Source organism: Lycium barbarum, chromosome 3 (genome assembly GCF_019175385.1).
Source record: "Lycium barbarum isolate Lr01 chromosome 3, ASM1917538v2, whole genome shotgun sequence".
NCBI classification, from domain to species: domain Eukaryota; kingdom Viridiplantae; phylum Streptophyta; class Magnoliopsida; order Solanales; family Solanaceae; genus Lycium; species Lycium barbarum.
In genome coordinates, this window is record NC_083339.1 from 22,795,681 (window position 1) to 22,821,283 (window position 25,603).

A 25,603-nucleotide genomic window follows, 5' to 3' on the forward strand; every position below is an offset into this window, starting at 1 on the left:
GTATTCACTTGTTTGCTATCAAGTCAATAAGTTGATGTTCTAATATTCATATAATCAAACAACATTGATTCCATTATCACTGGATCAGTAAATTTTTGTTTAAACTATTAGTATAGTCAATTAATTGATGATAAAATTAATAAGTTGGATTTAATCGTTCATCAAATGACTAGTTTTTACAAGAAACAAGATTTTTATATTAGTTAATTTTCATTTGTGATCAATCAATTAATTTCCAATTGAGTTCATGTATAAGCAATAATGAGTTGCTTAAACAACTTCGTGTTGTTTATTATAAGCAACCTTTATTTATTTAAACAACTACTAGTTGTTTACCTAGTTTTAATGAGATACAAGGTTATTGTATAAGCAACAAGGAGTTGTTTAAGCAATCAATAGTTGCTTGCGTATTTTTTAAGAGAAAAACGTACATTTTTTTTTTTTGCTTTTATTTTTGGATTTTTGTGTAAATTGAAAAAACTTAGAGGTTTTTATGTAAATTAAAAAAACTTAAAAGTTTTTGTGTAAATTAAAAAAACTTAGAGATTTTTATGTAAATTAAAAAAACTTAGGGGGATAAAGTTCCTTTTACCTAATTTTTAAAATTTGAGTCCTAAATTCTTAAATAAGTAACTCAAAAGTATCTTTTAATAAAATGCCCCGAGTTAGTGTTTAATTTGTTGCTATCATTCAGTCATACTAAAGTCTTCTCTTTCTTTCTTACCCTTTTTGGTCTCTCTTTTTCTTCTTCACTTTCCCTTCTTTCTGCCCACAGCTTCTTATCTTTCTCTTCCTGGTATTCCCCTTTTCCTCTTCCCTATTAATTATTAAATTAATTAATTCTCGTTCTTGTAATTTTACTTTATTCAATTATATTAATTCAGAAAACTTGTAACAACAGTACTATTTTGTTAAGTTCTTCAACAAAAAGACTTGATTTTCAGAAGTAATCACTTACTTGGGTTTAAGTTTTTTTTTTTTTGCTCTTGAGGAAATGAAATGAATTTGCTGATTTGGTCCCTTTTCTTTTCATATTAATAATTAATACTTGTTCGTGTAATTTTTTCTTGATTCAATTTTGTTAATTGACAAAACTTGTAAGGAACAGTACTCTTGTTCAATTGCCCATAACTTTTTTCATGACCAAAACTTGTTTTTCACAAGTAATTACTTACTTGAGTTTAATTTTTTTTTTTTTATGTGTTGTGCTTATTTGGTCATAGGAAGGTTCTAAAACTAGTGTATTTTATTCTTGTAATTTTTCTTATTTCAATTTCGTTAATTGAGGAAACTTGTAAGAAACAGTACTTTTATTCAATTTACCCATAAGTTCTTCAAGACCCAAACCTGGTTTTTTTCTTTTTCAGAAGTAATTACTTACTTGGGTTTATTTTTTTTTTTTTAAATTTGTTTGTTTCAGTTGGTTAATTAAGTTTTTATGTGGTTAAAAGATCCATTAGCAAGACCAAAACTTGCTTTTCTGAAGTAATTACTTACTTGGGTTTTTTTCTTTTTTAAAAAAAATAAAAATTGTTTTGGTTCATTGTGGTTAATTAAGGTTTCATGTTTTTTTTGTTTTGTTTTTGTTTTACTGTTGAGGAAATGAAAGGAATTTGCTGATTTGGTCTTTATAAGAAGGTTTATTTATTCTACAACTAGTGTATTTTAGAATAATTTTTTATTCGTTGTTGAATCAGGTATATAAGAAATCTTGCTGATAGATCTTTACTTTTATTTTTTTGGTCCATTCTTTATATATATCTTTAATTTTTTTTTTTTTTTTTTTTTTTTTTTTTTTTTTTTTGTGTGTGAAGAAGGTTGAATTTATCTCTTTCTGAGTCTTGTGTTCCTATTTATTGAAGTAGTTTTGGTTTTACTTACTTTTGCGGTTGCACTTAAAATTGTTAGTGTAAGATCATGTAGATAGATGTAACATAGGGATTTAACCAAAATGTAGCATTCAACTCATTGTACTTGTGAAAATATGGGTTCAAAAGTTAATATTTGTAGAAAAGTTTAGTATTTTAACATATATCTATGTTCTGAATGCGAGAATATTGAGTTCAGTTGAACTCGTCGAACATAAGCTCCTCCATCTTCCTCTGACGTAAACAAGGTATATTTCCACAAAAAAGGGTCATTCTTTAGGTGAGTTAAAAGAGCCTATCTTTTCGCTGCCATCCAAATAGAGTGTAGGACAACTAATTGTCGTGTCGTTTAGTAATGCTTTGAGTGCTCAATGTGCATTAATCATGTTTTTATTTGGCGCCATTCATACTTTTGACAAAAATGATGGGGTTTTAACTAAGGCTGCTTTTTGGATTAGGCAGTTGTAAGTTGCAATGAAGGGTGGAAAAGGAAAAGGGGCGTTGAGAAAAGAAACAAGGTCGGCACTGAAGCCTGTTGAGGATCGGTATGTAACGTTTTAAAGTTTGTTTGTTATTCTGGCTTTATATGTGAGTAATTTCTATACTGGATAGACCTTTCCGAAATTTTAGCTGATGCTACCTTTTGGGTTACGGATATGAAGTTCCTCTGATTTTAGTTTTGACGTTATGTTGTGGCACAACGACAAAAGGAGTATTTTAGTGACGGATCATGTCTGTGTCTCTTATTTTCAGAAAGATGGGGAAGAGAAAAGCCACGTTGAAGGACGACAAAAGGAAGGTCAAGAAGGATAAAAAGGCCAAAAAGGATCCTAATAAGCCTAAGAGGCCTCCAAGTGCCTTCTTCGTATTCCTGTACGCTTCGTTTTCGTCATAATAAACTCTAGATTCATTGGGATATGTGTAATTGTCTGCTGTAACTGACAAAAAATCATGCATGCTATTGCGCAGTGAGGAATTCAGGAAGACATTTAAAAAGGAGAATCCTAATGTGAAGGCTGTATCAGCTGTAAGATTTTGATGATTATTTCATAAGCATTGCTTCATTTGATAGTTGGTTCTGAGAAATTGAATACTTCTTGGTTTATTTATGTTATAAATGAAGGTTGGGAAAGCTGCAGGAGAAAAGTGGAAATCTATGAGCGCAGCTGTAAGTAATTCAATTATTTCCTAAAATTAGTGACTCGAGCTGCCAACTTGGTGCAATGACCATTTCATACATGTTGTACTGTTATATTGTTATACGAGTTACAGAGTCGAAAACTTCTTTCAGCATTCTTTTTGAAGAAGAGTCAAGTAGCATTAGTAAACCTATGTGCTGGTTATGTATATCATATGTATATTTATGTATATCGTATATGTATACTTAATATACAAAACATATACATTTATCGGCTATTATGCTTTAGAGTGGTCCAAAAATGTAATTATCTCATAAATTTATTTGGCGGCGGAAATATTAGTATTTATTTTGCGGCAAAGGGTCATGTATGCCCTTGTACTCTCCCAAATAAGTTGTAGCTGTCCTCCGTTTGCTTTTCCGATGATATATACCCCCACCGTTATCTTTTTTTAGTATATATACCCCTATGTTTAACGGCTCCGTTTTCAGATACACGTGGTATAATCTGAAAGCCCCAGCCCTTTTTTTTCTTTTTTATTTAATAATTTTAACACCCAAACCCCAATTCTAATTCCAAATATTGACCCATACCCGTATCCCATTAGAAACCCATTCTTCTTCTTCTTGATCATTGCTACAGCTACGAACTGTGCAAAAATTGCTCAAACCCAATCTTCTTCTACACCATTATTAACAGACCCACCACCTACACCAACCCTCCACCGCCGTACAGATGCAGAGAATTGAGCCAAACATAACAGTAGTGGTAGGAATTATAACAATGATTTTCTCAATCACATTCTTGCTACTTTTATACGCAAAAAACGGTAACAGGGGTCCTTCCGGAACCAACGACTCCGGCAGCGGAGTTCCACTGCATTCGAAAACCTTGCTGGCACCTCGAACTTGAGTTTCAATGGGCGAGCCAAACCCAATTTCAACCGGAGCAACTGATTTTCAGGTGGGTCTTAGACTTGGAGAAATGGTGTCGACGGAACTGGGTTTGTTTCTGGCTGGCGGAGAAGAAGATGAGTTGGGTTTCGGGTGGACTGACTGTGAAGATGACGGTGGTTCGCGGCGGCTTACATAGTTTTCCAGTGATGGATGCAGTGTTTGATGGTGTTTTGATAGTTACATGGTGGTTCTTGGGTGAAAATTGATGGATTTTGGATGGTTTCAGGGGAGAGAGCCGTTTCCAGCAGAGTGGAGGATCGCTGGAGATAATTTTTTCCGGCTAAAAAGAGAAGGAGAAGATGATGAAAATGGGTCGAGTCGGAAAATCATCATCTTCTCCCGTGATTTTCTCCATTCCTTTTCCTGTTCTTTCGTAAAGCTCCTCTTTCAAAGCTTAATTGAACATTGTTGGAGCTTGTGTCAATGGAGAAGTATGCTGTTAAAGAAGAGACAAAAAGAAAGAGGGTCATGGGTCGGGTATGGAGCGGGTTCGGGTTAAAAAATTAGTTGGTCCAAGAGATGATTAAATAAAAAGAAAAAAAGGGTTGGGGCGTTCAGATCATGCCATGTGTCCCGGGGAAAGGGGCCGTTAAACGGAGGGGTATATATACTAAACGGAGGGGTATATATACTAAAAAAGATAACGGTGGGGGTATATATCATTGAAAAAGCAAATAGAGGACAGCTACAACTTATTTGGGATAGTACAGGGGTATATATGACCCTTTTCTGTTTATTTTGCACAATAAGAATAGGTTAATTACCATTTCTTTTTTGGGACAATATCTACATATTTAATGTAATGAGGCCACTTATAAGGCTGGTTTTATCTGTTGAAAGGAAAAAGCACCATATGAAGCCAAAGCTGCAAAAAGGAAGGCCGAGTATGGCAAGCTCATGAATGCTTACAACAACAAGCAGGTAAGCTTCCTGTGACTTGTTTTTTTTTCAAGATCCGTATGATCTTTGCACATTATTAGTCATCATCATAAAGCTAGAAATGATGGCTTATTTGTTCTCACTTCATCAATGGAATTAGCCGGAAAGCTCAGATGATGAGGGCGAAGGCGAAGAAGAAGAAGAAGAAGAAAGGTCAAAACCTGAGGTACATGATGAAGATGCGGAGGAAAGTGCGCAGGTATAATTATAAATAGTTTTCGGAATTCCAGAGTGTCCTATTGACTCGATACTTGCAATTGCATCTAATAAATTAAAGTTCATGTTGACAAGAATGCTGTGGCTCACAGTTCCTCTTCTTTGAGGATGTTAAAACTTTAGGGGTCATTTGGTTCATGTGATAAGGTGGAATATCACAGGATTAAGTTTGGGATTAAATCTTAGTGTTGTCGGCTCGTAATTATCCCATCCGTAAGGTTGATAGAGAATAGGTTCATTGACCATTCTAGGTTCATTGACCGTTAGAGAGTAGGATGCATGAGGCGCACTTCTGATTGCAAAAATGACCGAGGGAGTAGATGCTAAATGTTAAACTTTGGATGTTAATGCTTGATCCAATACGAGTCTGGGACATTGAAAACTAGAACCTACTCCTGAAAAGACAAGTTATGATAATTGTCATAAATGCTGGTGGTTTTCGACAAAATTAGTGCTGAATTTATAATAGAGTTGATTTGAGTTCTGTGGTTAATGATCTGCTCAATGAACTTTAAGAAGGCAAGTGCCTTTCCTATTATGAAGCTAGTTAATTAATGTGTAAACATTTATACATTGTCCTCATATGGGACTTGGATGCATTACTGGAGGTGCTATGCTGCTGCTTTAATGGGGGAAAAGTATTTATTTCAAGTAGACTCATCTGTCGGAGTGGCTGCATTGTTTTTCTTTCGGACTTACTAGTGCTTGATAATCCATAGGGCGAAGAGGACAACGACGACGAAGAGGATGAAGATGAGGAAGATGATTGAAGTTATGTTTTCCTTGGTCCATGACAAACATTATAGTTTTTGTACTTATGCCATCTGGTATGGGTTGGGTGAACGTATGTATTTTTGTTGTATTTTCTGTTAACCTAGTTGAGTTACGCAGTTTGCTGAAACTCGGTCCTATGAACTTGTATATATATATATATGACGATACGTGATATATGGCATGTATGTCATATATCACGTTGGCTTTGACTGGCATTTTCTAGGTGTGGTTCGGTTATTCCTTTGTCTTTATCTATTTATAGGGAGGTATGCGACGGGAGAGATATCGGGTTAGAGGAATTAAGGTTGAAGACAGAGAGAACGTAGTTTTTCCAAAGAATTACTGCAATTTTCCCGCTTTCTTTTTGGTTATCATAGATACAAAAAGGTCTCTCCCACTTCAATCTCTTGGGTATCCGAAGCTTGATGTACCTCGGCAAAATCAGTTATACATTCCCAGTATCAGATATTTTTTCAATTTTCAACTTTAGTATCAAATTTTATTAGAAGCCCTAATTCCAAAATTAGGAAAATACAAAGCTTGAAACAAGATCAAGATTCAAGCAAGAAATTGATACTGCATGCTTGAGAATAAACTGAGGCAAGGGGATCATAGTTTATGCCGGAACGTATCTTGTGGTGACTCTTTGAACTTTCCCATTTAAGCTTAATAGAAATTTTTAGTGAAACGACCAGCAATAAGATAATTCGATAATGGATTCTGCAGGCAAATCACTAGGCAAAGCGTCAAAAATTGTATCGACGATTTTTTTTTTTTTTTGAGGGCTTAATACATAGCCAACCTTTTTAACATGTCAGGATATTTCATTTAAAAACTCGAACTAAGCCCTGTTTCAATTGAACACATCAACTCCTAATAGGTTTCAATTAGATGCTTACGGTTCAAATTTTGAAACATTTTTCTGTGTACCTTTTCTTTCGTCTATTAGGTAGTTAAGTTAACCTCCATAATGTATGTCATCTCCTTTAGTTATACGCGTTCGTCTCAATAAGTCGTAAAACCCCAGACATTTTCCACTTAAGTTTTATGTGTATAATCAAAGAAGATGATATATTTATATGATTGACTTAATCGAAGAATGAAAACACATGGATATCTCTTTTCAGATTAGGTTGTCATTCAATGCTAAACGTAGTCCATAAGAATGCCAACAATTCTGCTAGTATAATATTAGTTGTGTCAAAGATGCTGGACATAAAGCACGTGACCCATTCTCCTTTATGTACCAATAAATAGAAGAGCCATTTGTGTTTAATTAGAAGTATCCATGTGCAAGAATTCCATTTAACAAGAAGTGGGATTTCTTGGCTGTAATCTTTAAAATGCCATTGGTTTACTTTGCCATACATGAAGACAGGTTTTATGTACAAAAGAAAAAGAAGTTAGAGGGGTAGTGCTATTAAAACTTTTTTCAGAGCATCCAATAATGTTTAATTACTATAAACTTTCCCTTTCCATTTGAGTAGGTTGAATTACAAGAATCCACGGCAAAAGGGAAAAAAAAATGATATCACAAAATTCATGCCATTAGAAACTTGCCATAAAATTCATAAATTCATTCTTACCTACATAGATATACAGTTTGTAATTGCTTGCACATAATTTAATTTGGGTATTTTTGAATTTTTTCTTAAGTAGGAAAAAAGTTTCATTTTGTTCTTTATGGTGGTGTTTTTGAAGTAATAAAGATAGGTAAAGAATCATATTTTGAAAGATAAATGCTGGCTGGGCCGGAACTTCTAATATGTCTCTCCGTCTGAAATTATTGTCGCGATTCTCTTTTACACCCCTTTAAGAAACATTAATTAGGAGGGGTTTTAGACTATTTTACCCTTATTTATGTTTTGAGATATAATTTCTCTTTTGAATATTTATTCTATTTATGCACCATCACCCCATAATTGAGGTGTTTGTGTCTTCACGAACAATTATTACTATGGGTAAAATAGAAAAAATAATTAATTTTATATTGAACTTTTAAATGACATATAATTTGAGACGAAGGAGTACTATACATTACAAAAGAGTGCGCATGGGCATTTTTAAAAGCAGACTAAGGAGTTACCTCCTTTGATTCTTGTAGGATGCTTGTTGTGGTTTATTTGGATGCATTTTTTTTTTATAGTGATTAGTGTATCAATGTGAACATCTTCTTTATTTTTAGGTTATGGTCTGAAAAAGGAGTTACATTTTCGTTAAAAAAACAAGGGCGTGCAACTGCACTACAAAAAAAAAAAAAATTAACTACGAACTTCGTCGTTAATATATTCGCTAAATTACTCGTAGCTAACAGAACTTTTCTTATTATCCGTCGCTACATTGTTTAGCTACAACATTTATTTGTAGCTAATTCCTTTTTATTTTTAGTAGTGACGTAATAAACGATGGAATCCGGCTAGAGAGTAAACGGGATCTCGATTGTCTTTATCGGATACTGCAATCAAGCTATAACTATTCACAAGGTGCTTTCACTCGAATCCAAAAAAAATATTAGATCAGAAAATATTGTGTAAGTTGTGAACTGACTTGGTTTAGATATATGCATAGTGAAGTTCTATAAATTATCTTTTGATACCTTTTATTTGTACAATTGCTAAACCTTTTGGGAAATCATTCTAACAAAGCCTTTTCGACGATAGTACTTGCATCCCCATCGATTGGTATACAAACTTTCGACGATCAATGAAAGTGGTGTAATATTATTGGAAAGGTGACAAGACGGGTTGCTCAGATGGTAAGCACCCTCCACATCTAATCTGAAGGTTGTGGGTTCAAGTCACCAAGAGAGCAAAAGGGGAAGCTCCTGACTTCAAGCCACCAAGGGAGCAAAAGGACAAATGAGTAGCCCGAATAACTAATTCAAGAATAGGACCTGATACCTCTCTCTATGAGCCCTAGAGAGAAGAGAGTGACAAACACACATAATTGGAAAAAAAAAAACTACTGGGGTCGGATTGTGCATGTATTTATGTTTTTCAAAAATCATAAGGGTCGGATTGTGCATGTATTTATGTTTTTCAAAACTCATAAGGGTCGGATTGTGCATGTTTTTAAGGTTTTTCCCGCCTTTGAAAAGGAAAAACAACCGTTAAATTAGGAAAATATTATCCAAGTTAATATTATATTTGAACATGAACTTTACTTGAGAAAAAATGTGAAAGTTAAAAAATTATTATGAGCATAACCAGTGTGTCACCTAAAATATACTTTCAAACTAATAATGACATATTTTAAAATAATGAAATTCTAAAAGAAAACGTTTTGAGCGAGCTCTCTTCGCAATCAACTCAGATTAGAACCAAATGTACATACTGTGATTTTTGACATGTTTTTTTTTTTAATCAAGATAAAGTTCAGGTCCAGATTTACAATTTCTCTTTCATTTATCAACTTAATGCTCCCTAAGGTTGTACATTATCTAAGTTTCCAGACTTTCCCCACATCACATCACTTCACAGATCAAATTTATTTCAACCAATTAGTTTCATGTAGAAAATATGATTAAATTCAATGGCATGAGTAAACACATCACACTTGCCAACTTCTAAAGTGAATGTTAAAAGTTAAAACTGATGGCCAATCAGATAAATCAGATCCTTTCCCTTTCATTTTTTTGTGGCATGGTTATCATTTTGGTGACCCGAATCTGCGTGTTAGGATCTACTTTACTCGAATATAGGTTTATAGTTTAGCCTTGTAACTTGTTGCAATGACATTGCAATTATCAGTCAACTTTTCCTTGGAAAGTTTAGATATGTCAGTTTTTAGCCTAATCTCACTGCCTTTTGCTATTGAAAGTATCCTTTCACGTTAATCACACCTCTAGTTTTACAAAACTTAAAAGTTGTTCAACCAATTAACATATGAAAGAAACATAATTTGTACAGAAGAATTAGTGAAAAAGATGACGAGCATTACCATATCAGAAAACAATCTCAGAACCTCTAGATTAGGAGAATTCCTAAGCAATGACATCATAACTCGCATGTAACCTTCATCAACTCCAACGAACAATCCTAATTTCTTCAGCTTAGAAAAACTGACTAGAGAGCTCCATCCTACAGTGATAAGACCCTACAACCGCAAATAACAAGAGATGATATAAGTTTAAAAATGCTTATTTGTGTGTGTATGCATAAGTAATTAAAATTCAATTTTATGTTTGACCTAACGAGAAAACTTTACCATTATAGACATCATGCATAGCTTCAAACTTGAGCTGGAAGGAACCTTGTCTAGCATGTCACGCAAGATCCTGCCAATCTTATGAAATGATGGGCCATATTAGTAAAGTATATGTCAAGAGATCCCATTGAAGGGATATTCTCTGTGATCAAATCCTTAGGCAGCGGACAGACATATTGAAGAACTTGAGCATGGGCCATACCTATTCCCGTTATCATTGTCATTTAGTATGGTAATGTAAACAAGAGATGTTCAAGCGATGTGAATTAGGGTAAGATCTCCTGCATAACTCCGTGCTAAGACCAACTTTTTCAGAATACTTCTTGATAATAAACGAGTTGTCAAATTCTGGTCGGAAAACTGATCATGCTCAAGATGAAGGGTATGCAAGTGAAGCAAACCCAAATCGTTAGGCAGAGGCATAAGAATTCCCCGCGACAAGCATATTTTTAAAACTTCCAATGAACCGCAAGAGGTGAGACTAAAAGACAACTTAAATCGCCCACCCAGATCAATACTTAAGACAATTTATTAGGACGTCGCTTTTTCGCTACAGTAATCCATCTTGATAGAGTTAATTTATCAAATAGAAAATCAGAACATAAGAGAAATCTAACAATTTGAGTAGAGCTCTGAGAAAGAAATATAATCCTAGTGAATGTCTCTTCAATATAGTGGAATCTCTTGTCATCCCCTTTAGTAAGGATTAATTCAAGTTAATAAGATGTTAACCATGTTTTGCAATATAATCCGTTGGATGTTGTTGTATAAAATTTTATTTACTAATATGAAAATGTGAGTAGTTTAATTAAATTTCTAAATTATTTCTACTATAAAAGTAGGACAAGTTTTTCTTTATTTCTTTCAATTTATAACATTCTTAAATTGTTTTCTGATGAGGTAATATTCATCATTTTTTTCACAATTATGTACCTTTTCTATGGTTGTTGGTCGGAACGACTTGTATGTTCTGTAAAACTAGAGGTGTCATTAACATGAAACGATTCGTTCAATAACAGAAGGTAGTAAGATTAGGCTCAGAACTGACATTACTAAACTTTCTAAGGAAAAGTTGACTGATTTGCAATGTCATTGCAACAAGTTGCGAGGTTAAACAATAAACCTATATTGGAGTAAAGCAGACTCAAACAAGCGAAATTCCTACACCAAAATTGACTGATTATCTGTTTTAACTTTTAACATTCACTTTGGAAGTTGGCATGTATATGATGACATGTTTACTCATGCCATTAAATTTAGTCATGTTTGCTGCAAGGAACTTAATATGTTTCACTTAATCCGTCTTTCATGGCAACATATCTGGTTGTATTAATTTTATCTGTGAAGTGATGTCAGGACAGTCTAAGAAAAACTGTGATGATAATGATACCGTTTTAGGGAGAATTGAGTTGATATCAGGAAAAGTCATAAATCTGGTCTAGAACAGTATTTTGACTAAACAAATCCAGTAATCAAAGTATCTACATTTGATTCTAAGCTGAATTGATTGCAAAGAGAGCTTGCCAAAATTATTTGATTTCCCCTCTGAAGAAAAAGACGAATAATTGGCACCGATTGAAATCAACTCATTTCAATGTAGAACTTTTGAGATGCATATTTCAAATGTTTTCATGTGCAGGAGATGTGGTTGAACGGAACCATTTGTATACTTGTCTCAATGAGGAAATTGTTGGTTTAGATGAACTGCTATGAGTAAGATGTTCTTAGGATGGATAGCTTATTTTGAATTGTAGGTACATACTTTGCAATATCAACAAATTATTGGAAATTTTAGTGCATCAGGCATTCCTAGGGAAAAAAAAGAAGTTCCAATGAAAAGGAAATAGTCCAAACATTTTGAAAATGAATATTGTTTGACATTTCACTTGTAATGTAGAAAATGATTGCTTATGCTGTTGAATTATTGCTAAGTGTTATTAATTGTTGTTCCAATTAAGTGTTTATTGTAGTCATTGAAGTGGTTTCTCAATTGTCTGCTAGAATGATGGAAGCTGGAGTGAGAATTGGCAGATGCATGATCCTGACGAAAGAATTGAGTGCTTGGAATCTCATCTAAGGTCGATCCAGTTGGCTGGTTTAAAAAGAATGAAGAATAAAAACGAGACAGAACTACTAAGGTTTTTTCTAAAGAATGCACGGGTATTAGAAAAACTGACAATTGTTTGGGCTAGCTATGCTCGTACATCGGAAGAGAGACTAAAGAAGGTTCTGGAGCTTCCTAGAAGTTCTTTTGACATTTCTCAATGCCAAGCCCCAACCTAAACCAAGATCTCGTAACCGGTATGATAGTTATAAAAAATGAATAGGCTTGGAAGAGAATTCATTATTGGATGTACTCTGATCAACAATCATTGTTTTGCCTTTCATGTTTGAATTGTTATATAGGAGTAGTAAGTATTGAGTCACAACTCATACCCGATTATCTTTCTGAGATGTGGCATCTGACTTCAAAGTCCAGCTAGCCTTTTAAATTTCTAACTGAATTGGCATGAAATCTCTGATAGACAATCTCATGATACATTCGAAAATCTACTTTTGTAGTTCTTATTTGTCCTCTTATCCGAACTTATATGACACTTTCTTCATTTTGAGTTGTCTTTATTGTCTTTTCAATGATAATAGTATTCTATACTTCATTATTGTATGCTTCGTTTTGTTAAAGTAATTACCTACATCAACTTCGTCCTTTGAAGCGATTTACATTTATTATATCATCAGAGGTTCTATTTTCTTATAGCTCGTTGGATTACTCATAGTGTTTGCACAGTTTCTTTTTTCAGATGCTACGATCATTAAACTTTTGATGCTAGATTTGATTCTTGTTTCAAGAATAACCTGTCTGATTTAGTACCTTGACTTTCGAGTTTCGAGTAGATTTGCCTTTGACCCTTTAAGTTCATCATCATTTTTTCATTTTTCCAACTTAATCATAACTTCATGTATGCTTATTGATTCTATTGTAACTATTGTCACGACTCACTCATTATTAAGGAACATGTGACCGGCATCCGATGCCTTTGACTTTCATCGATTGAACCAACTAGATACGCTTACCCATTCGTAATCGTGAACATACATGAATCGTTTTGATAAAACATGATTAATTTTGAATAAGTTAATCATATGGCTTAATGGCTAAACATATCTAAGAATCATAATGTATGGGCTTAGAAGCCTTAATATATAATGTATAAATTATACATAACATGAAATGTCAAAAAGAACTTGTGTACGTAACTACACTTGCCACGGTGTATCATGAAGTCTATCTCTTGTGTACTTGTGGATTCTATGAAACAAGTAAGGTCAATAGGGGCATTTCCAAAATTGCTAAAGGCCGATAGGAGCAGTATTAATAATTGTTAAGGTGCTTTGTGAAGTATGAACTCGATCGGACGGCCAATTGGCAGAAATGGAGCGATGCCAAAATTTCGTCCCTATAGTATAAGAGCGTTCACATTTTCTTACTCTTTCACTTTGGGCTACGTGTCCTTTAGACCGTCCACCAATTTCAACAAATGGGAAGACAAATTCTTGTACGCGAAAATTGAATTCTCTACTATATGGTAGGGGGTCGGCACGGTAGAGTATTGAGAGGACGCACAAATAATTAAAAGTAACAAAATACCTCAATTAGATGTGAACACTAGAATCTTAGGACTATATACTCGAAATAGTTTAAGGGTAGCCTAAAATATCTAGCAAAATTTAACAATAATTTAATTATTTTGCTAATAGAAATTTCAATTGGAAAATTAAAAATCATGTCATCTTAGTTGATAGTAGGTAGTTAATACCTCAAACTTAAACTGCACCTCTCTTCAAAGGGAAATTGTCTTTTCGCTGGATAGTTGGTCAAACTCCTCTCCCGCAACATTTGATTCGAAATAGTCAAAAAAAGTCTAAAAAGAAAAAAAAAATGGTGATGTTTTTTTGTTGCTTTTGATTTATTTTATCTTTATTTATTCATCTAACCGGCCGAGCTAGCTCATTTGCGACATAGACTGCATTGGTTACAGCGGAGGCTAGCCCGTTTACATCCCGGATCGCACGAGTAACAGCCCAAACCATCCCGGAATGGTACAAGGGAGCCGGCTATCTATGCGAAGGTGGGGGGCTGCTCTGGGTTACTTAAAGATCTTTTGGGTTGTACTCTAATCATTTGAGAATAGCTTTTGTTAATAATTTGTGTTTGACACATATTTTCAAAAAGTGCTTTTACGTATCTTATTACAAGAAATGAAGTTATACTAATTTTAATATGGTAAATATGGATAATCTTGTCTTGATATGCAAAAACATTTATTTTTTTAGAGAAGTTACTTTTTTCACCTTTTGTTTAAAAGCTGAAAAACAAGTTATGTTACCGCTTAAAAACACTTGTTTCTAATAAGTTTTTTGTTGCTAAAATAAACACTTTTGGTCTTTTAAAAGTTTAGTCAAACAAGCTATAAGAACTAAATTTAACGGCAGTAGCTGCAGGAATGAAGCCTCGTCTTCAGCATCAACCATTATATTAACTAGAGGCGATGTTCCATATGCCAACAAGAAGATCCCGGATTATAGATATAGCAGTTTCTTTGTCACTCTTGATGCAATTGCTACTTGTCGTTCCCCAGTAGCGAAGCCAAGATTTTTAATTTATGAATTTTGAATCATAATTCTAGTTATTTATTGGGTTTTGAATAAAATATTTTTAAATATTAAATGAATTTTCTTTTTACCACAAACATAAAGCTTATGGCCAAATTACTAAATTCTGTCAAAACTCATATCGACCATGGTGGCTCCGTTCCCCAGACCCAAATTGTTCACAGGCCACGTGCAGATCAAGTTAGATTTGGGTTTGGGGGGTGGGGGGGGGGGGGGGGGGGGGGTTAGGTTGAAGCCTAGATACGGGTATCCAGAATTTATAAAATTAAACCCGTATGTTGTTTTAGCTTCTTATCATCCTTAACTAGGGCTGGACGTTCGGTCGGTCAGTTCGGTTTCAAAAATTCCATTCGGTTTGTAAAAAATAGGAACCGAAACCAAACTGAAATAACTTCGGTTCGATTCGATTTTTGCAAGTTCAGTTCGATTTTTTCAGTCGGTTTTTTTGGTTTAGATATGGATGACATAGTTAAGCATCAATTTAACAGAAATCAAATGACAACCATTCTATTATCTTCTCTCTGTGCAATCTTTAGCACTAGTATACAAAAGTCAACTACAATCAATTGGATCCAGACTTTATGGTTTCAACATTCATAATAGATGAAACAAAATGGAGGATTAATAAGACATCCTGATAGTGAGAAGCAATCAACACTTCAGCTAGACAATAAACTGTTTTGGTCTCTTTGTTTCTCCTCTCAATATAAGCTTTATACATTTTCAAGAAATTTGTCATATTTTTTCTACTATAATAACACAAAGACCACAGTCACATATTATAGAGAGACCAGAAAGAGACATTTTTCATCACTTACAAGGAGGGCAGAAAATCAACCCCCCAAAATTTCACACCGCAAATCTAAGAGAAAATAACTTCAAACATCTGCAACAGCAGGTTTATGACTCTCTTCTTGCTGCTGTTTATGACTCTCTTCTTGCTTTCTAATGTATTTTGGAAGACTAAATAAATTGTTAAAAGTTTGGGAAGATAAAACTTCCATCTTGTTATAGACATATTAGTGCACCACTTCTGTAGTTTATTATTTATGGGCAGAAGCCCAATATATATGTATAATATATGTTTCAAGAAAAAAAGGCTTGTTAAAATTCGGTTTTTCGGTTTAATCAAATTAAATTTTGCATAAACCGAAAACCGAATCGAATTGTTGAAATCTTATAAATTTAAACCGAACCGGACCGAATAAACCGAAAAACCGAAATCGAAATTAACTTCGGTTCGATTCGGTCGGTTTTTTCGGTTTGAACCATATTTTGCCCAGCCCGATCCTTAACCCCCTCAAAGCTGAGCTTGGGCTTGATGTTGTGTTAAACTTCTGATGTCAATTGCAGCCTGTTTGACCATGAGAAGTTTTCACTTGTTTGACCATGAGAAGTTTTCACTTTTTCTGAAAAATTATTTTACTTTATTTAGAAATCAACGTCATGAAAATTCCAAATACAACTTGAAGTTTCAAGTTGTATTTGGAATTTGTAAAACACCTAAAACGTTATTTTCACTTTCAATACATTCAAACAACCAAATATTCTTTGCAAAAACTATAATCAAACACAACTCCATCTTCAACTCAAACTTCGAAATTCCAAATAAAATGAAAAATATTTGATTTTCATGGCCAAACGCCTATGTGAGGTAGGATTTTTTAATAGGTAAATAATAGTTTGCTGATGCAACTTTTAAGTTCTTTATGTTTGTTTTTTCTTGTTTTCTCATCGAGGAGTTGAATGTGTGCTTGGGTCAATACAATACATTTGATTTCACCACTGAAGAATGTGTTGTAGTAGATATGGCTGCTCCTCCTTTACCCAGAAATTTTAATTTCTAGTCCTGGATATGAAAAAACTTTTGGTAGAGAGCGTTTCCCCTTAATGGACCCTACGCGGCGCGAATTCAATGATAGTCAGGATGCAATATGGATACCTACATCGCGTGGGAAACCCAAAAAAAAAAATGATTTCTCTCCTCCTCACATATTTCAATGTATTCTTACATGATTAGAGGATAAATTTACACGGCCCAACTCTTGAATCTTTGATTGCTAAGTGAGTCAATATATAAGTGGTACTACCTCCGACCCAATTTATGTGAAAGTGTTATTATTTTGGAGTGAAATAATTTTTTCTTTGACTATAATTTATTCAAATATTTTGAATCATTAGCTATGTTTACTTGTAGTACTTTTCAAATATTGAATTTTATTTTAAAATATTTAAAGAATCTATACCCAATCTAAAGTCAAAATGAAGTGTTTGGACTCTAGTACTTTGAACCATTTCACATAAATTGAGGGAGAATAGACTTGTGTGTGTATATATATAAGTTAAAAATAGACACTTTTTTATTTTTGGTAAATATAGAAACAGTTAGATAAGGCAGAACATTTTTCTGGGATATAGCTGGGGCCTGGAACCCCACTTTTATTCTTTACGAATCAATAAAAGTATTTTTGTTTGTGCTAAGTTGTGTTGGAGAATTTTCCAACTGTCATTGGGGTTATGGAGTTCGGCCAGACGTTGCATATATTCCTTGATTCACCACTTAACCCATAAGCCTTCTCTTTATTGCTAATTTTACACTGCAAAAATTAAAGAAACGGTACATCATACAATCATGCAGAAATTGTCCGTTCAAAAACGTGAGAAACTATCATCAAGACCAGTAATTCTCATCCTCCTCTTCTACTACTTGGTTATGATGGTTCCAGCTAGAGGTAACTCTCTTAATAGTTTAGTTGGGAAGCTATATGTAATATTACACTATCATGTCACTTTTACTTATTGTAGCAGGTAATATATCTTATTTTTTCGGGATTATACAAGCTCATTTTAAAGAAGCTTACCTATAGATATTCTTGTACTGACGTGGTAGGATACTGCATGAGGTACAATCAAACCTCTCTATAACAGTGTTATAAATTTATTCCTGTAGTTTTTGGCTGCTATAAAAAATGTTCTTATGAAAAACGTATAATATGACATAACATGAAAGATTGATTCCATAGGAGATATAATTGTTACAGTGAAATATTATTATAGAGAATGACTACTATAGAGAGATCTGACCGTATATTGATAATTCATTTGTAACTTGCAGGCTCTCATGTGACTAATCATGTTATTGAGGAGGATGATGATGATACGAAGCGAGATGAGACATCATTGGGAGTCTCCAGGAAACGATTAGAGCCCCTGCACAGCGCTACCGAATACAGACTAGTAACAGCATCATTGGAATTGGAAACAGAATTAGCAGCTGGTTATAATAAGTCTACGATGTGGTTGTGGTCGCAGCAGCATCAGCAACAGAATGTGGCGCCTTTTCAATTGTGTCTGGCTTGCAAGTGTTGTATGTCGTCGGCGGCAGAGCCCAGTAGCAACTGCACAAGCATGCCTTGTTGCTTTGTTATCGATTGCCAACTCCCTAATAAGCCTTTTGGAGTTTGTGCTTTTGTACCCAAGACCTGCAACTGCACCTCTTGTGCTACTCCTCTCCTCTAATATTGTGTGTTTGGTCAAGTTTTTAAAATCTACTTATTTTAAAAAATTGCTTTTCCTTAGAAGTGGTTAGATCTTATGTAAATAAATGCACTTAATGACCTAAGGTCTGAACCATTCAGATTCAGACCTCCATTAAGTGCAAACAAACGAGGCCTAAGTCTAATAACGAACAAGAGGCAACTAGCTACCAATCAGGCCGTATCCAGCTAATAAGCTATGGGTTCATCTGAAGCCATAGCTTTTGGCTTAAGCTATGTATTAAAAGATTGACTAAATATGTACAAATAATAGATATTGAATCCAGTAAATTTGATGGAAGTAGTAGAATTTTTCATCTTACATGCTACGTACGACATGAGTACCACTAAAATAAGATGATTAATCATGCCCGCACTACTGTTGTATATTGTCAAACTGGATTCCCGAATCATTAAAGTAATAGTGTGCAGAAAAACACCAATCCTATGTAATTTGTGTCAGTCTTATTTTTCAGCACGAATTGTGGCTACGGAAAATTCCTGAAATGGATTCAGAAATTAACTCCCTGGTTCTTTCAGGGGAGCCCATGGTTATCCTATATTTCTTCGCAATCAATATTTTCTATCCACAACCTACATGATTGGTCAGGCTTCAATTTCAGGAGAAAGCATGAAAGGAAAAGGACGTGTATGAAAATTTCAAGATGTCGAAATTCTCTACTTATCCTCTTTCTGCAATGACAAACTGGCCATAGAAACAAAATTGCTTGAGACCTACAATTAGTTGTGATTGGTTTTTGGGCATGTGATTTGGTGTCAGTTATTTTTAGGACTTTCGATTTTTGGACATGATTTTGGCACATTCATAATCTCAGTGTACACTTAAGTAATGTTAACAATTAGTGTTACACTTATTTTTGGTGGATACAAATTTTCCAAAATTAAAATAGATAAAATCTTACATAAGATCGACAATGTTTCAAGAAAGATTAAATGCATTATCATTTTATCAATTTAAAATGAATTGTTAGAAGAAATCTACTCCTTCCGTTTCAATTTATGTGAACCCATTTGACTGGGCAACACATTTAAGAAAGAGTGAAGACTTTTGAAACTTGTGGTTCAAAATAAGTCTTGAATATTTGTGTGGTTGTAAATCATTTCATAAAGTGAATTTGTTTCCAAATTAGAAAAAAGGTCATTCATTTTGACACGGACTAAAAGGAAATAGGTTCACATAAATTGAAACAGAAGAAGTATTATATAAAAATAGAAGCATTGCATCTAAAAAATGTAGAAAGTAAACTTCAAATAAAAATAGAAATAAGGCTTTGTGTTTTCTTTTTATATAAAAAACTTAAGATTTCTCTTTAAAATTTAGTTTTATGCCTCCTGCCTTCAATTTTGTCAAGGCGTGATAATTTATTACTATGAGGAATCTGCCTTCAGGTCAAGACAAACAAAAAAACAACAAAAGCGCAAGCCGTAGACAAGTCCAAAAGGAAAATATTAACCTTAATAACTGAGAAGAGAATCATGTATATTACCGGGAATAATGTCAAACATTGCGCTTAGACATATAATATTATGTCCTTGTTTCTTCTTCACACCATAGATTCATAAAGTTATCGTTTTATGTCAATAGTTTATCCCATGACTACTTTCAAGCACTTGAGTTTTTACCGAAAAGAGCTTGTTAGTATATAATACATGAGATGTATATTAGCTAATTAGATGAAGGGAGTTGGAGTTGGTACACAAGATGGAAGTAGGACCCTAGCATTCAGAATGGTTGTTGGCTGGTAATTGGGATATAATTATCAGGTAAAGTAAGGTTGCCGCGTTACTTTTCTCGGGCTTTTGGCTAAGATCAAGTCAAGAGTAGTATATATTCTTATTAATTTAATCTTTGATATGCAAGTCATAGGCTCACACGATATATTAACTGTTTCTAAGGGGCTAATCCTACCGCACCCCACCAAAGAAGAAAGTAAGGTGGTCGTGGTCTTTTTTCTTTCCTTCTTGCTGGGATGAAGCCAGTATTTGAAGTTTATGTTTTTAAAATTCTAATTTTTTAAAGTTATTATTAAATTAATAATTTTTACATAGTAAATAAATTTTTTAAGATAAATATAGCGATTTGGACCAAAATTACTGAGTACGGTAGAACTTATACCCTGAACTCTAGCTCCAGCCTAGTATTCAAATCCTATTGTTTTGTTTTTTGGACCGACATATATACTCTTCCCGTGGGCAACTAGCCTATTATCGACCACGAGTTGATTAATATCAACTGTAGAGAGATCTATACCTATATTTTTATTTTATGTAACGAGGAATGGAATTAGTGGACAAAGGCCAGCCAGCCCTACCTGAATGATGTGGATGTTTAACATTGTTAATAACCACTAATTAATACCATCCACTAACAATTTCTGATTGCCAATTAAATAAAAGGACAATATAGAGAAACAAACATAAATTAGTTGAAAGAGAGGTCTCGCTTTCCACATACATACATTAATTATTGTATACATTTTCATTCCATTGGCCAATACTCTTCCAGTTTACATTCATAGATAGAATAGTTAATTAATCTTTTGCGTACTAAGTTTGAAACCCATTCGGACGCGACAAAGGCTCGTCATCTTCCACTAAGCATGATCAATAACCAAGTAGAAAGATTAAATATATTAATCATATATTGAAAAAATAATAACTATCTGACTATATTCTTCAACGTATTTCGTTCTAATCAAAATTTATTAAGAGAGGAAGTTCAATGTTAGCGAGATTATATTTATCTATTTCGATAGAAGAAAAAAATAAGCAATTTGAGTCGCTCTTCAAACAATTCCTTGCGTTTTCTCCATCTTACTTCAATACATGTCAAAAATTCATCCAGCATATCATCATAGAAAGCTACGAAGCAAAACTCTTGTTTACAACAACGAAGATGAACGCAAAGATAACAATAATAATCGTCTTCCTCCTCCTCCACCAGCTCGATTAATATTAAGTAGGCCACGGGCTAATTGCCCGTCTATTTTTACAGTATGGAAGAAATCCAGTATGAGTTTCCAAGGAACAGATGGATTTACGGTGTTTGATAAGCAAGGCAGATTAGTTTTTCGGGTAGACAATTACACCCGAAGGAAGAATCGATCCATTGCTAGCCGGGGCAGCAGATCTGGTGGACTTATACTCATGGATGCACATGGTAAACCTCTCTTAACATTGAGACCACAGGTATTCATTACTTTAATTTCATCCTCATCTTCATTTCTTCTTCTAATTAATCAAGGCTAATACATAGATAATCCCTTAAATTTGGTCAGTAAATTTCATTTGGAAAATCGAATTTGACATGTTTCACTTGAACACCTGAATATACATGATAACGCGTTCACTTCCGACTCAAATTTTAGAAAATTTCTTGTGCGTGTTTCAAGCCCCCATTATAAATCAACCACTTAAAATATGTTAATTACTGTATAGATTATACGTGTTAGTCTCAATAAGCCATAAAACTTCAGGCCTGCTGTAATTGATGCTAATATGTATAATTAAAGGAAGCGACATATTTTATGTGATTGCGTAATAGGTGCTTGAGGAAATGGGCAAAAGGGCAGAAGTGTCGAGTAGAAACACATTATTATATATGTTCAGGTGCTAGATTGAAATAAGTCATAGTTCAACTATCTAAATGAAATTTAATGACAAATTTAAGAAGCCGTCGATGTATTGATCATATTAATCAATTATGAATCATGCATACATAATCATGCATATGTATATTAACAGATGAGCGTGCAATTGCAATATGAATGGAATGGATATAGAGGAGAGGAAGATGATGATCAATCCACTGAGCTAAACAATTCTACTCCTTTGTTCGTAATGAGAAGACCTCCACTATCTTTGTTTACTATGATGGGAACAAGTACCACTTCATCATGCAAGGCTCAAGTCTTTGTTGCCAGAGAGAATAATGTCATGGACATGAAGAGTAGGAGGAGGCCGAATTACAGGGTGGAGGGTTCTTTTCGTAGGCGAAATTGCAACATCATCGACTCTGATGGTCATATGGTAGCAAATATATCGCGAAAAGTAGCTAACACTACAACCCGCGCTCGCAGTACCATTTTGATTAGCGACGACGTTTTTAGCTTGGTGGTACAACCAGGCTTTGAACCTCACATTTTTATGGCTTTTATTATTATCTTGGATCGCATGTATCCTAACTCATACGCTCCCATTATTTGTTCTTAATGTAATTGATTTGCATCTCTAAAATATCAAGGGGTTTTAAAGAAAAAAAGAAATTCTACCGGTTTAGTGTTAATGAGCTTCTCCAATACAATGTTGAAGCTTCTTATTTTTATTTCACTTTTCTTCTTGCCTCTAAAACTTATTCTGGTTAAAGAACTATATGGAAAAGCCTCTTTAAAGATGGTTTACGTGAGAGCCTGTCAAGTGGGCCGGGCCATTTAAACGTGGGCAACACGGGGCCGGGCCGGGCTATAGTTAAGGGGCCGGGCTTAGGGAGGGAAAAGGGTGTCTGACCCAGCCCCTACCCGGATAGGGGGCTACACCTCGAGCTAACCGGGCTGAGCCGGGGTTTAGTTAGTGGGCCGGGCCTTTTTTTTTTTTTAAAGTTCTAATACAAAAATAGACATTTACATTCACTAATAATAATAAAATTAACATTTACATCTAATGATAAAATTACTAAACTAAAAAAAAAAGTTTAGTCGTTGTCAAATTCAAAAAGCTAGCCGTTGTAAATTTAAAAAACTAGTCGTTGCCAATTTTATTTGAACCCCTAAATTTATGAATAACTACACTTTGATCATATTTTCAAACTATAAATACCCCTCCAATCTTCTTCATTTTCACACAATTCTTCCACAATTCTCTCTTTGTCTAAATTTGCTATTCAACTAGTGTACATTACTACTTTCAACTTCCATGGATAATCCTCCACCTTCTCCTCGAATTTGAAGATCAACTTCAAGTGCGGTGTGGATCCATTTTGAGCGAGTAAACGAGGAACATGTTAAATGTCAACATTGTGGTGACATATATCTCCACAAGTCCAGAGCGCTGGGTATTAGCCTATTAGGGGGGTGGGGTGGGGTGGGGGTGTGGAGGGGGGTACCGGTGTGTTGCGTAGGCACTTGTGAAAAGGCACGAAATTGAACTTTGAAGTTTATCTCTTCTTTAAATTTGTCCGTCGATGTTAGCCGTTTAATTTGTATGTTTTGAACTTTGATTTGCAATATTTCGCCGTTCAAGTTTGTATGTTTTGAATTTGCAATGTTGTCAATTTAAGTTGTAAGTTTTATTTTAAATTATTTATGTAGATGTTGATATGTCTATTTAACTGGACACGAAGTTTAAGAAAGAAAAGAAGACTTTCAAACTTGTGGTGTTAAATGAGTCACAGATATTTTGTGTGGCTATAAATCATTGCATAAAGGTAAATTGTTTCCAAATATAGAAAGGGGTCATTCTTTTTAGCACAGACTAATAAAGAAATAGGTTCACGTAAATTGAAACGGAGGGAGTATTATATTTGATATAATCTACGTATCCACAATATATATGACATGCTAATGGAATTTTACTTTTATATAAAACTATCACAATCTAATATATACTATATACTGAAAATGTATCAAAGGTATGTTTGTTGAGAAAACAAGATTGTCTAGCTTTAAAATACAATTTTAAAGAAAACCAAAGTGCTCCGTAAAAAAAGACTCCTAATTTATTGGGATACAATGTTTTTAAAATATTTATTATTAGTAATAAATGTAGAGCCCGTTTGTCTTAGCTTATAAGTTGCTAAAAACAACTTATAACTTTTTTGAGTGTTTGACTGGCCAATTTATAAGCCATTTTGTGCTTAAAATAAGCCCAAAAAAATAATTGGCCCGTTTGGCTTAGCTTAAAAAAACAACTTATAAGCTGCTTTTTTTAAGCTAAGCTAAACAGGCTCGTAGTACTTATATCTCTCTCTCTTTTTTTTTTTTTTTTTTTAATTTGAAGTGGGCCTGGCTGGTGCCCAGGGGGGCCATCACTCGGGCTACCGGTGGGCCGGGCTAGGGGGCTGTCCACCCAGTCCGGCCCAGCCCTTAATAAATCCCACCTAGCTCAGCCCCTAGCACCTCTTAGTGGGTCTGGGCCGGACCGGTGGTGGGCCGGGTTTATCGGGCCGGCTCAGCCCACTTGACAGGCTTACGTGGGAGTCATAGATTTATTTTCTCATTGGCCAAATACGTTAATATTTAAGAACCCCGCTCATCTCCATTTTTCCCAAGTTCCTATCTAGATGTGTGACACTTATCTAATTTTATTATTAGTGGTTTAAATTTAATTAACTAAATCAAGGTCTTAACCATAATTAATACAATAGATATTTACATATATTTATTCCTAAAAAGGGGGACAACTCCACAATCAAGCAACACATGTGATTAAAAATACTAACAAACCGTTCTGTAAAAATTTAAGCAAACAGGAAATTACAAGAAGCCTAATTAACCATTGGGATAAATGAATGTAAAATCGATGGGAGATAATCAAAACGAAATTGCTACTGAAAATAAAAATTCATGTTATTAAATGCTATGAAAATTTTAAATAGAGCTACATGAAATAGAGAACACATTTTTCTTAATATAATTAATATGTCTTGATTAATTTCATTTAAGATTTCAGAAGATGATTGTGAACACCTAATTTTTGACCGAACTTAAGTTTTTACACCATTTTTAGCGTTTAAGTATTTCTTTTAGGTTTAGTTAAATATTTTTAGTTGTATTTTATTTTTAGTAAGTCTTACTTTTTAAAATTAAAAACTACAAAAATAGAGCCACATTATGATATGTTTTGTCTTTATTTTTCAAAAGAAAAGAAAATTTACTAAAAAATATGTTTTCTTTTAAATTTAGCTTTTAATAAATAAGCTAGTGATTTTAGGGTTTTCTTAGTTACAATTTATTTTAGTCTAGCTATTTAACTTTTCTCATACTTTTGTTAGTCCTCTAAAATAGTTAGCTAATACTTTTATCACTATATTCTATCTATATCTTTAAAAGACCAAAAGAAAAAACAAAACACAAGAAAACAAATAAGAGAAAAAACAAAAGAATTGAAAAAAAAAAAGGAATAGATTCCCTAAAAAGAACCTAACTAGAATCTGTAAAAGAAAACCTTTCCCCAATTAACCTAAACTAACCTACAAAAATTTAACTCACCTAACCCCTAATTCCTCACCTCACGTGACCCATGAGCTAAGGCACCACCCTTCTTTCCGACCCGGATTG

General features: G+C 34.0%; 3 protein-coding genes and 1 pseudogene across 6 annotated transcripts; all 4 read left to right on the forward strand.

The window, feature by feature from the left end:
* The first annotated feature begins 641 nt into the window (after positions 1-641).
* Positions 642-6,107, forward strand: LOC132630759 (high mobility group B protein 1). Of its 4 annotated transcripts, none has more exons than XM_060346343.1 (8): positions 642-796; positions 2,327-2,413; positions 2,622-2,741; positions 2,838-2,895; positions 2,992-3,036; positions 4,804-4,884; positions 5,003-5,101; positions 5,838-6,107. In XM_060346343.1, exons 2-8 carry the CDS (start codon positions 2,343-2,345, stop codon positions 5,886-5,888), a joined length of 525 nt encoding a protein of 174 aa, XP_060202326.1. In that variant the 5' UTR covers positions 642-796; positions 2,327-2,342; the 3' UTR covers positions 5,889-6,107. The 4 variants fall into 4 exon arrangements, with proteins under 4 accessions (XP_060202326.1, XP_060202327.1, XP_060202328.1 ...); XM_060346344.1 differs by having other exon boundaries at positions 648-796; positions 2,331-2,413; XM_060346345.1 differs by lacking the exon at positions 642-796 and adding an exon at positions 902-946.
* Positions 6,108-17,283: 11,176 nt separating this feature from the next.
* LOC132630761 (uncharacterized) lies at positions 17,284-18,583 on the forward strand. The gene is made up of 2 exons (XM_060346349.1): positions 17,284-17,504; positions 17,888-18,583. Exons 1-2 carry the CDS (start codon positions 17,405-17,407, stop codon positions 18,289-18,291), a joined length of 504 nt encoding a protein of 167 aa, XP_060202332.1. The 5' UTR covers positions 17,284-17,404; the 3' UTR covers positions 18,292-18,583.
* A 1,529-nt stretch (positions 18,584-20,112) lies between these two features.
* LOC132634576 (U2 spliceosomal RNA) lies at positions 20,113-20,238 on the forward strand (annotated as a pseudogene).
* Positions 20,239-20,969: 731 nt separating this feature from the next.
* On the forward strand, positions 20,970-22,607 carry LOC132633808 (protein LURP-one-related 5-like). Its single transcript, XM_060350259.1, has 2 exons — positions 20,970-21,518; positions 22,074-22,607. The coding sequence occupies exons 1-2, from the start codon at positions 21,156-21,158 to the stop codon at positions 22,539-22,541; spliced, it is 831 nt and encodes a 276-aa protein (XP_060206242.1). The 5' UTR covers positions 20,970-21,155; the 3' UTR covers positions 22,542-22,607.
* The last annotated feature ends 2,996 nt before the right edge of the window (positions 22,608-25,603 follow it).